At 42.3% G+C, this 12550-nt stretch overlaps 1 protein-coding gene across 1 annotated transcript; it reads right to left on the bottom strand.

Annotated features, from left to right (window-relative positions):
• Nucleotides 1-347: 347 nt before the first annotated feature.
• LOC118380618 (rRNA methyltransferase 1, mitochondrial-like) lies at nt 348-4973 on the bottom strand. The gene is made up of 5 exons (XM_035767597.2): nt 3651-4973; nt 3457-3550; nt 1905-2025; nt 1694-1813; nt 348-1562 (listed from the first exon to the last, which is right to left on the bottom strand). The coding sequence occupies exons 1-5, from the start codon at nt 4592-4594 to the stop codon at nt 1516-1518; spliced, it is 1326 nt and encodes a 441-aa protein (XP_035623490.1). The 5' UTR covers nt 4595-4973; the 3' UTR covers nt 348-1515.
• Nucleotides 4974-12550: the final 7577 nt, after the last annotated feature.

Raw genomic sequence — 12550 nt, 5'->3', positions numbered from 1 at the left:
GTACGGTGTTTCCTCCGACACATTGGTGCAGCTGGCTTCCGGGTTGGATGGGCATTGTGTCAAGAAGCAGTGCGGCTTGGTTGGGTTGTTTTGGAGGACGCATGGCTCTCAACCTTCGCCTCTCCCGAGTCCATACAGGAGTTGCAGCGATGAGACAAGACTGTAACTACTACCAATTCGATACAGTGAAATTGGGGTGAAAAGATGCGAGTAACATATACATTTTAAAAAGATATGTCACACCTGTCAGGTGATGGCTTATCTTGGCAAACTAGAAATGCACACTAACAGGGATGTGAACCATTTTGAGCACCAAATTTGAGAGAAATAAGCTTTTTGTACATATGGAATGTTTCTGGGATCTTTTATTTCAGCTCATGAAACATGGGACCAACACTTTACATGTTAAGTTTATATTTTTGTATAAATAACCAAGTACCTCAGGCCAATTCACAGCCCCTCCTCATCTCTCACTGTATGGCCAAACACTGCAGCACACTGGGAAATAACAAATAGGTCCACTTATAATAAAGCTATTCATGAATTATATAGAATTATATATAGAAAGAGTCATCAGCTACCACTGCACTGTTCTGAGTTGTAGGAGAGTATTTACACTGTAGAGATAATTACATTCCCACAAAAACATATTTCAATGTATGTAAGCATGCAATCCTTGAAATTATAGGTTCAGATTGTAACAAAAACAGATATGTAAATCTAACTCATAAGCATGGTCTGAGGCAATTGTTAAATATATGCTCAATAAAGAACAAGTCCTAACAATTAAACTTCTGATAAATCCTGAAGATTTGTGATAATGTGTCTACTATACACACACAAATTAATGTGTGCACATTAATTATAAATGAGCCCCATGGTTAAATTCTGACAGTGATAAAAGGGTAAATGTTGCCTATCAATAGCAGCCGCTTGTTCCCATGATCAATTTTAAACAGCCCCTGACCAGAAGCAATAGCCCAGAGCCTGTGACCATTCCCCCCTCCCTTTCTATTCAAAACCAGCATTTGCAATCAATTTAGCTGAACCGAAGCCACTGACCCATTCTAACAGCACAACAGTAGCTCTTTCGTCAGGGACCACATTCTCAAACATTTGTATTTTTATGGATTCAACATTAACATGTGCAAAATGAGAACTTGTTCTCAACTAGCTTACCTGGTTAAATAAAGGTGAAATAAAACAATTAAAAAGTCTTAAAAACACAAGCGGATAACATTAGAAAGTTGCAAAGAATGCAATAACTTTGAGTAGACAAGGTTTTATTTATTTTCATTACTTCATACTATGTTACCATTCAGAAAAGTAGCTAGCATGAATGTCCAAAGCAGTGCAGAGCAGCACGGCCAGGGCACATCAGCTGCCCCAGCACAATCACTCAGCCATCCAGGCCTCTCAGACATCCTGAATGATAATTGATTAAGTAAATCCAGTCATTAAGCCTAGTGAGGGCCTCCAAAGTAAACACATCGAGTTGTGTAGTTTAGTCGGGCATCAATGGCCACCTCTATGGGACGACAACAGAGAGTGCAGCAGGATGCCTGGAGAACAGAAGGGAGGAGGGGAAGAAAAGGGATGGTTAAATCACACTGAATGAGAGCATAGATAAAGTATTCCATCGCTTTTCTTTTTCAGAGACAATGAATGCAGATAGTCGAGCGGTGGACTTTACCTGTAGCCACAGAGACATTGAGGGACTCGATCCCAGGGTGCAGATCTCTGCGGGACGGGATGGTGAGCATGACCTCACACTGCAGACGCAGCTCCCGGGACAAACCTTCCCCTTCACCACCTGAGTGAGGACACAGCAGGGTGGAGTTAGGAAAGCGAAAGCAAATAAAACACACACACATGGTCCATGGACACACACAGGAAATACTTACCCATCAGCAGTAGCGTAGGTTTGGTCATCTGGAATTTGGAACATTTCATGACAGGAACATGGGAATTCTCTGCTTCAGCTCCCACTGTGCCAATAACCTGCCAGCCTTGGGCCACTTTCACCTGCACAGAACAGACCCTGGTCATCAGCCAGTGAGGACTATCAAATAGCATCAACCCCCAAACAGTTGATGTTTACAGGTAACTTCCAAAATAAAGGAAACACCAACATAGTGTCTCAATAGAGCGTTAGGCCACCACTAGCATCCAGAACAGTATCAATGGGCCTTGGCATAGAGTTTCAGACACTTGTAGAATCTATTGGAGGGATGCAACACCATTCAACCACGAGAAATTATAATTGTGTTTTATTGATGGAAAACTATTTATTCGACACCGCTCCAGAATCTCCCATAAAATGTTCAATTGGGTTGAGTTCTGGTGACACACACAAACCGTTTAAACCCACTATGCTCATTTGAGACCCATCTTTCAAAGACACAGATCTCTTCTAGCCACAGTAGCCAAAATAATGGGCAAATGGACAATTTTATACATGACCCTGTTAATTGTTTAACTTAGGAATCACATCTGCTTTCAATATACAGTGCCTTCAGAAAGTATTCATACCCCTTGACTTATTCCACATTTTGTTGTGTACAACCTGAATTCAACATGGATTACATTGTATTTTTTTCCTCACCCATCTACACACAATACCCCATAATGACAAAGTGAAAATATATTTTTGAAAATGTATTGAAAATGAAATACAGAGATATAATTTATGTAAGTATTCATACCCCCGAGCTAATACATGTTAGAATCACCTTTGGCAGCGCTTACAGCTGTCAGTCTTTCTGGGTAAGTCTCTAAGAGCTTTGGACACATGGATTGTAAAATATTTGTCCATGATTCTTTTAAAAATCAGCTCTGTCAAATTGGTTGTTGATCATTGCTAGACAACCATTTAAGTCTAGCCATAGATTTTTAAGCAGATTTAAGTCAAAACTGTAACTCAGCCACTCAGGATCATTCACTGACTTCTTGGTAAGCAACTCCACTGTAGATTTGGTCTTGTGTATTAGGTTATTGTCTTTCTGAAAGGTGAATTCATATCCCATTGTCTGGTGGAAAGCAGACTGAACCAGGTTTTCCTCTAGGATTTTGACTGTGCTTAGCTCCATTCCGTTTCTTTCTTCTCCTGAAAAACTCCCCAGTCCTTCAAAATTGCAAACAAAATAACATAAATCCACTTTGACATTATGGGGTATTGTGTGTAGGCCAGTGACATCAAAAATGCTAAATTTAGACAATATTAAATTCAGGCTGACAACAACAAAATGTGGAAAAAGTCAAGGGGTATGAATACTTTCTGAAGACACTGTACTTTCATCCCTCATTTACGCAAGTGTTTCCGTTGCTTTGGCAGTAAAGACAAAAGTAAAAACAGTAAAGACAAAAGTAAAAACACATTCAGAAAATAAGTGATATTCTGAAAGCATGCTGACCAGTGCATGGCCAGGCTAAAATGCATTAGGACAGGTACAGTACCTTCGCCATATCTACGAGGCTGTCATAGCCATACACTCTCATGACCTCCATTACACCCGAGCTGGCCTTACTCACAACTGGTGTCAATGGACAGCTAGAAGCAAAGAGACAACACATATTACAGCCATAAACTCAATCATTTATTTCTTAGTCTTAAAAAACAAAGTTAGATCTTGAATATTGGGTTTAGCTACCTGTTACGAAGACTGCTAGCTACTCCGTCCACCCCAAGAAAATATGCAGAACGCAGGATGGCACCAAGGTTCATTGGGTCCTGCACTCTATCTAGGACTAGCCAGAGGGGGATGTGACTGCTGTCCCTGGGGGGCTTGGAGGTCTTGTCCTCAGTGAGGAAACCCAAAAAACTGGCCTGTAGGCATAAGCCCTGGTGAACCCCTCCTGAGCACATCTTGTTCAGGTCATTCTTACTAACCCTCTGGATTGGCACGCCCTGCCTATGGGCCTCCTCACACACCTGTCGTACGGAGGCCCTACGAGAGGCCTCACCCTCCTTCACAAACAACCTGTATGCATTCCTTCTGCCCTGGGTGAGAGCCAGGAGACAGGGAGACACACCAAACAACGTCTCATAATTGCTGTGTTCTTCTTTGGACAGTCTTTCTCTGGAGTCCTTTACTAGCCTCTCACACTCCTCTGGAAAGTCATCCAGGCTGAGCTTCCGGAGCTCAGATGACATTTTGCTGTCTGTATTTGTTTTCCTCTCCCGTTTGATTGGGGCACCTCTCTGGAACTCAGATGATACTCTGCTGTCTGTATTGGGCTTCCTCTCACGGGATACTGACGTCTCTTTCCTCCAGACATTTCTGGAGGCTGAAGTCTCTGGGTCATCCATTATGTCTTCAGACTGACCGTCGGCTTTGTACTTTCCTACTTCAAACACAGCAGGCCTGTGTCGCATTCCAGAGCTGGTTATAGCACTGCTTCGCCACCCCTCTGCTGGTTTGACTCTGCTGTCCTTAGGCCAGAGGAGAGCACTAGCGCAATGGTAGGATGCAAAGTGACAACCCACTCTCATGTCTGACTCCGATACCAAATTCAACAGTCTACTGTTGACGAACATCCTGGAACACCGACAAGCCAAATTCCAAGTCCCCATGTTCTTAAAATGAAAATACATAAAATGGCTCTACAGTTACTGTGACTGGATGGTCAACTTTGAGGAAACTGGATTATGGCAATTAAATAAACGAGCGCCTACCAGCATCAGTCACGCAATGTCCTTCGGCAAAGCATGGCAGGCTAGCTAACGTAGCTAACTTAGTCAACTTGTTAAAACGTATGCAGACTGGACACCACGTCGTAAAAACAAAACTTTAACATATAATATTGCCTGAATTAAAACTACATATTACGCTAATTATTTTCAGTTTATGCTTTTCTAAAAATCCAGACAAATATCATTCAACATCTAAATTACTCCAGGTGCTACCCATCATGATTTCAAGACTCCGCCTCCTCCAGGAAGTAAACTATATATTTTTTTCATCCTTCAGAGGGTGAACATACCTAGTACGATAATCAACACTACCCTCTAACGTTCATCTATGATATTGCATGTCCAGACGTTACGTCATGAAACAGATAAGACTTTAAAATTGTAGTTTTTTTTTTCAGTTGTATAATTATACTTTGGGTGTGCCTCCCAGCCTCCCAGAATTATCTTATTTTACCTTTCAATCTAATGATTTAGAGTGAAAATATCTCACAAGATCCCAGCTCACCCATTCACACAGACAAAGGCAGACCCGAGCTGTTGCAGCAGGTGCAACCACATTGTTGAGTCGTTTTTAAATTATGAGAGCCCCCCCCCCCCACCTAGGCAAAAGTTCAGGGCCCAGTTTACCAAAAGCTTCTTAAGGCAAAATTCAGAATTAGAACCTTCGTAGGAGCATCATTAAATCTCAGAGCTGTTTCACCAAACCATTGTTATTAACTTTGCACTTAAACACTATTTTTTAAATTATTTTAAAACATTTGTATTTATTTAACTAGTCAGGTCTGATGGCTGCCCCAGACCACTCATAGAACAGTTAAGTGCATCATTGGATGCTTTTTTTTTGCCGTCCCGTGTCACTTTATACACAGAAGATCTCCGCTAAGCATTGAATCACATGGTTTACCTGTCTCTCTGTGACCACTGATAACTTCAGAACAAAGTTGACTAGAAGTAAGAAGTTGCCAATGTCTTCGCAAATGGAACAAACAAGTGATGTATAAAAATATGTTTCAAATGAAAACCGAGATGACTGCATTAAAATCCCCTAGAGCCGATTTCCTCGCCCCACCCTGGAAATCTAATTAGTACAATACAAAATATCCCCATAAAAATAAATCAATTTAAACAAGCGATATGTTTTTTTGTATTGGATGAGTTTAATCCCCAGAATCTTCCAAGGTCGCACTTCCGCATCTATGGTGAAAGGTGACAGAGCTTGAATGATTTTTGTAAGACCATGAAACATCCTGAAAATCAGTCTTCTCACAAAATTGCAGCCAACCTGCCAACTTCTGTCAGTAGCATCCAAACATTTTGGGATACACACTTTTCTGTGGAAAGGTGAGACTCTCACAAACATGTTGGTTGCTGTGCTCTTGGACTCCCACAGGCCTAAAAATACTAAATTCTCTGGCAACAGCTCTGGCGGACATTCCTGCAGTCAGCATGCCAAGTGCCTGCTCCCTCAAAATTTGAGACATCTGTGGTATTGTGTTGTGTCACAAAACTCCACATTTTAGTGTGGCATTTTATTGTTCCCAGCACAAGGTGCACCTGTGTAATGATCATGTTTAATCAGCTTCTTGATACGCCACACTTGTCAGTTTAATAATGGATTATCTTGGCAAAGGACAAATGCTCACTAACAGGGATGTAAACTAATTTGGCACACCTGTACTTGGGGAGTTTCTCCCATTATTTTCTGCAGATCCTATCAATCTCTGCCAGGTTGGATGGAGGGTGTCGCTGCACAGCTATTTCAGGTCTCTCCAGAGATGTTCGATCAGGTTCAAGTCCAAGCTCATGCTGGGCCATTTAAGGACATTCAGAGACTTGTCCTGAAGCCACTCCTGCGTTGTCTTGGCTGTGTGCTTAGGGTCATTGTCATGTTGGAAGGTGAACCTTCGCCCCAGTCTGAGGTCCTGAGCGCTCTGGAGCAGATTTTCATCAAGGAGGAATGATGTGCCCAAAGTAAACTGCCTGTTACTCAGGCCCAGAAGCTAGGATATGCATATAATTGGTAGCATTGGATAGAAAACACTCTGAAGTTTTTACAACTGTTAAAATAATGTATGTGAGTATAACAGGCGAAAACCAGAGGAAGATCCATCCAGAAAATGATTTTTGTTTTGAGATCACAGTCCATTTCAATGCTTGTCTATGGGATATACAAATACATAGCTCCCAGATTGAAGTTCCTATGGCTTCCACTAGATGTCAACAGTCTTTAGAAAGGGTTGGAGGCTTATTTTCTGAAAAATGACTGAGTAGTTATAGTTTTTCCAAGGTGTCTCTCAATAGAAATGTAGTCTTGTTGAGCGCGTGAATGAGGTGCGCACTCTTCGTTATTTATCTTCCCTATTGAACATACTATTCTCCGTCTTAAATTTTATAATTTATTTAGATTTTAGAGTACCTGGGGATTAATTAGAAACATCGTTTGACATGTTTGGACGAACTTTACTGGTAACTTTTTGGATTTGTTTGTATGCATGTTGAACAAGTGGATTACTGAATCAAGCGCACCAACAGATACAGCCCTTGGTTCACTCCAGACCTGACTGCCCTCGACCAGCACAAAAACATCCTGTGGCGGACTGCAATAGCATCGAACAGTCCCCGCGATATGCAACTGTTCAGGGAAGTCAGGAACCAATACACGCAGTCAGTCAGGAAAGCTAAGGCCAGCTTCTTCAGGCAGAAGTTTGCATCCTGTAGCTCCAACTCCAAAAAGTTCTGGGACACTGTGAAGTCCATGGAGAACAAGAGCACCTCCTCCCAGCTGCCCACTGCACTGAGGCTAGGGAACACGGTCACCACGACAAATCCATGATTATCGAAAACTTCAACAAGCATTTCTCAACGGCTGGCCATGCCTTCCGCCTGGCTACTCCTACCTCGGCCAACAGTTCCGGCCCCCCCGCAGCTCCTCGCCCAAGCCTCTCCAGGTTCTCCTTTACCCAAATCCAGATAGCAGATGTTCTGAAAGAGCTGCAAAACCTGGACCCGTATAAATCAGCTGGGCTTGACAATCTGGACCCTCTATTTCTGAAACTATCCGCCGCCATTGTCGCAACCCCTATTACCAGCCTGTTCAACCTCTCTTTCATATCGTCTGAGATCCCCAAGGATTGGAAAGCTGCCTCAGTCATCACCCTCTTCAAAGGGGGAGACACCCTGGACACAAACTGTTACAGACCTATATCCATCCTGCCCTGCCTATCTAAGGTCTTCGAAAGCCAAGTCAACAAACAGGTCACTGACCATCTCGAATCCCACCGTACCTTCTCCGCTATGCAATCTGGGTTCCGAGCCGGTCACGGGTGCACCTCAGCCACACTCAAGGTACTAAACGACATCATAACCGCCATCGATAAAAGACAGTACTGTGCAGCCGTCTTCATCGACCTTGCCAAGGCTTTCGACTCTGTCAATCTCCATATTCTTATCGGCAGACTCAGTAGCCTCGGTTTTTCGGATGACTGCCTTGCCTGGTTCACCAATTACTTTGCAGACAGAGTTCAGTGTGTCAAATCGGAGGGCATGTTGTCCGGTCCTCTGGCAGTCTCTATGGGGGTGCCACAGGGTTCAATTCTCGGGCCGACTCTTTTCTCTGTATATATCAATGATGTTGCTCTTGCTGCGGGCGATTCCCTGATCCACCTCTACGCAGACGACACCATTGTATACACTTTCGGCCCGTCATTGGACACTGTGCTATCTAACCTCCAATCGAGCTTCAATGCCATACAACACTCCTTCCGTGGCCTCCAACTGCTCTTAAACGCTAGTAAAACCAAATGCATGCTTTTCAACCGATCGCTGCCTGCACCCGCATGCCCGACTAGCATCACCACACTGGATGGTTCCGACCTTGAATATGTGGACACCTATAAGTATCTAGGTGTCTGGCTAGACTGCAAACTCTCCTTCCAGACCCATATCAAACATCTCCAATCGAAAATCAAATCAAGAATCGGCTTTCTATTCCGCAACAAAGCCTCCTTCACTCACGCTACCAAGCTTACCCTAGTAAAACTGACTATCCTACCGATCCTCGACTTCGGCGACGTCATCTACAAAATTGCTTCCAACACTCTTCTCAGCAAACTGGATGCAGTTTATCACAGTGCCATCCATTTTGTCACTAAAGCACCTTATACTACCCACCACTGCGACTTGTATGCTCTAGTCGGCTGGCCCTCGCTACATATTCGTCGCCAGACCCACTGGCTCCAGGTCATCTACAAGGCCATGCTAGGCAAAGCTCTGCCTTATCTCAGCTCACTGGTCACGATGGCAACACCCATCCGTAGCACACGCTCCAGCAGGTGTATCTCATTGATCATCCCTAAAGCCAACACCTCATTCGGCCGCCTTTCGTTCCAGTACTCTGCTACCTGTGACTGGAACGAATTGCAAAAATCGCTGAAGTTGGAGACTTTTATCTCCCTCACCAACTTCAAACATCAGCTAGCTGAGCAGCTAACCGATCGCTGCAGCTGTACATAATCTATTGGTAAATAGCACACCCATTTTCACCTACCTCATCCCCACAGTTTTTATTTATTTACTTTTCTGCTCCTTTGCACACCAATATCTCTACCTGTACATGATCATCTGATCATTTATCACTCCAGTGTTAATCTGCAATATTGTAATTATTCGCCTACCTCCTCATGCCTTTTGCACACATTGTATATAGACTCCCCTTTTTTCTCTGTGTTACTGACTTGTTAATTGTTTACTCCATGTGTAACTCTGTGTTGTCTGTTCACACTGCTATGCTTTATCTTGGCCAGGTCGCAGTTGCAAATGAGAACCTGTTCTCAACTAGCCTACCTGGTTAAATAAAGGTGAAATAAAAATAAATAAAAAAACGAAACTGACATTTTTGGGATATAAAAAGGGACTTTATCAAACAAAACTATCATTCATTGTGTAGCTGGAACCCTTGGGATTGCAAACAGAGGAAGATCGTCAAAGGTAAGTGGTTCATTTTATCGCTATTTGTTACTTTTGTGAAGCCTGTGCTCGTTTGGAAAAGTATTTTAGTGTGGGGCGCTGTCCTCAGATAATCGCATGGTATGCTTTCGCTGAAATTTGAAATCTGACAACGTGGTTGGATTAACAAGACGTTAAGCTTTTAAATGATGTAGGACACTTGTATGTTCATTAATGTTTAATATTACAATTTTGTCATTTGAATTTGGCGCGCTCCAGTTTCACCAGATGTTGTCAATTTTGATCCCTTTTGCGGGTTCTGTGCTCTAAGAGGTTGAATGATGGAGGCCACTGTGTTCTTGGGGACCTTCAATGCTGCAGAAATGTTTTGGTACCCTTCCCTAGATCTGTGCCCTTACACAATCCTGACTCTGAGCTCTACGGACAAGTTCTTGTCCGTAGGTGTACCTTTCGAAATCATGTCCAATCAATTGATTTAAACACAGGTGGACTCCAATCAAGATGTAGAAACATCTCAAGGATGATAAATGGAAACAGGATGCACCTGAGCTCAATTTCGAGTCTCATAGCAAAGGGTTTGAATACTTATGTAAACAGTATGTTGTTTTATTTGTAATAAATTTGCAAACATTTCTAAAAACCTGTTTTCACTTTGCCATTATGGGGTACTGTGTGTAGATCGATGAGGAAAAAACATTTGAATCCATTTTAGAATAAGGCTGTACACTTTACAGCAACAAAATGTGGAAAAAGTCAAGGGGTCTGAATACTTTCCAAATGCACTGTATACAAGGTAGCTAACCTGTTCGAGTATGCAGTCTAATTACACTACATGCAAATGCCCATAACATTCACCAGTGTGCATTGTTGGAGAGAAGTGAACTTCATGTAATTCAACTTGCTCTCTCTCTCTCTCTGAGGACCTGAGCCCTAGGACCATGCCTCAGGACTTCCTGGCCTGTTGTCTCCTTGCTGTCCCCAGTTCACCTGGTCGTGTTGCTGCTCCAGTTTCAACTGTTCTTCCTCCGGCTATGGAACCCTGACCTGTTCACCGAACGTGCAACCTGTCCCAGACCTGTTGTTTTTCAACTCTCTAGAGACAGCAGGAGCGGTAGAGATACTCTGATTGATTGGCTATGAAAAGCCAACTGACATTTCTCGTGAGGTGCTGACCTGTTGCACCCTCTACAAACACCCTCTACAAACACTGATTACTGATTATTATTATTTGACTCTGCTGGTCATCTATGAACATTTGAACATCTTGGCCATGTTCTGTTATAATCTCCACCCGGCACATCCAGCAGAGAACTGGCCACCCCTCATAGCCTCGTTCCTCTCTAGGTTTCTTCCTAGGTTCTGGCCTTTCCAGGGAGTTTTTCCTAGCCACCATGCTTCTACAACTGCATTGCTTGCTGTTTGGGGTTTTAGGCTGGGTTTCTGTACAGCACTTTGTGACATCAGCTGATGTAAGAAGAGCTTTATAAATACATTTGTTTGAACTAGTAATTTAATTACATTTTGCAGTAACTTGTTTAACTAAATTCAAATATTAGTAGTGATTTCAGTTGCTAATTACTTTTTTTTGCCATGTAGTGGCATAGATAGCTACTGGAACTAAACACTACTACTTTTGCTAAAATAAAATAGGTGAAATAGGCAGGAATGTACTTTCTTTTCATCATTAGATCTCCCTAATTCTCACTTTGTGTTCAGTAGGCTAAATCACACATTCTGTTAACATCTGACCACAGCGATCTGTTCTTGCAATTTGTAATCTACGATATTTCAGACGTATTTTCACAAAGTGTTGAAAATAAATTCTAAGAAACTTGAGTTAAGTAAACTATATATTTCTTAACGGTAGCTTTAGTGTAGCTTAACTTCGTCCAGTGTGAAATTATTGGTAGCTTGGTAAACTATATATTTTCAGAGTAGCTTCCAACACTGCTAGTGCGGTAGGTAACATGCTGGAATTAGTCACTGTGTTATATCCAATAGAGCCCTATTCTATTTAAAATTACAGTGATGACAATAAGGTAATGCCTAGGGAAATCAATCATGTGTATAATTTGTATTATAATATGCCAAACCATTTCTACTAGAGCTACATACATTTTTGAGCTGTCCTAGGTACACTTACTCATCATCGTCAATACAAGACACGTCACAAACAGGTGGATATCAATGTCGCCAACATCAATGGTGCAGTATGAGCAGTTTCTCTTGTCACATTAATCAATTGAGTCATACAAGGTGCATTTTCCCCAAGATCTGTAAACCACCAACTATTGTTAATTTCTTTCTCAGCACTGACTGAACAATACCAAAAGCCTCAAATCGTAATTGTATGAAATGGCACCATAATACAGAATTTTAAGAAGGCAATACATTTTGGTTAAGTTTTTTTATACGCAACTTAATTCATGTCTTTCCTTTCCTTTTATAATGTGTCTGGGGGACAAAAAGAGGGAAAATTAACAATTCAATCTTATGTATTACATTTTCTGTGAAGCACAAACTGCTCAAATTAATTGTCCATAAGTGAGTGGTTGAATCTTGTAGCAGTGTGTAAAAGTATCTCCTTCACCTTAAAACAGGCCACTCCTTCACCTTAAAACAGGCCACTCCTTCACCTTAAAACAGGCCACTCCTTCACCTTAAAACAGGCCACTCCTTCACCTTAAAACAGGCCACTCCTTCACCTTAAAACAGGCCACTCCTTCACCTTAAAACAGGCCACTCCTTCACCTTAAAACAGGCCACTCCTTCACCTTAAAACAGGCCACTCCTTCACCTTAAAACAGGCCACTCCTTCACCTTAAAACAGCCCACTCAGCCATCTTAAAACAGGCCACTCAGCCATCTTAAAACAGGCCACTCAGCCATCTT

Source organism: Oncorhynchus keta, unplaced genomic scaffold, assembly GCF_023373465.1.
Source record: "Oncorhynchus keta strain PuntledgeMale-10-30-2019 unplaced genomic scaffold, Oket_V2 Un_contig_6244_pilon_pilon, whole genome shotgun sequence".
Taxonomy (NCBI): domain Eukaryota; kingdom Metazoa; phylum Chordata; class Actinopteri; order Salmoniformes; family Salmonidae; genus Oncorhynchus; species Oncorhynchus keta.
This window is presented reverse-complemented; position numbering and strand designations above follow the sequence as displayed.

What these genes read in the sequence shown, in the direction of transcription:
- LOC118380618 (XM_035767597.2), bottom strand. Translation starts at nt 4,594, where the DNA reads ATGTATTTTCATTTTAAGAACATGGGGACTTGGAATTTGGCTTGTCGG. An exon ending in ACCTACGCTACTGCTGATGG is followed by an intron (nt 1,814 to 1,904) that starts GTAAGTATTTCC and finishes GTCCTCACTCAG; the next exon opens with GTGGTGAAGGGGAAGGTTTG. An exon ending in CAATGTCTCTGTGGCTACAG is followed by an intron (nt 1,563 to 1,693) that starts GTAAAGTCCACC and finishes TCTGTTCTCCAG; the next exon opens with GCATCCTGCTGCACTCTCTG.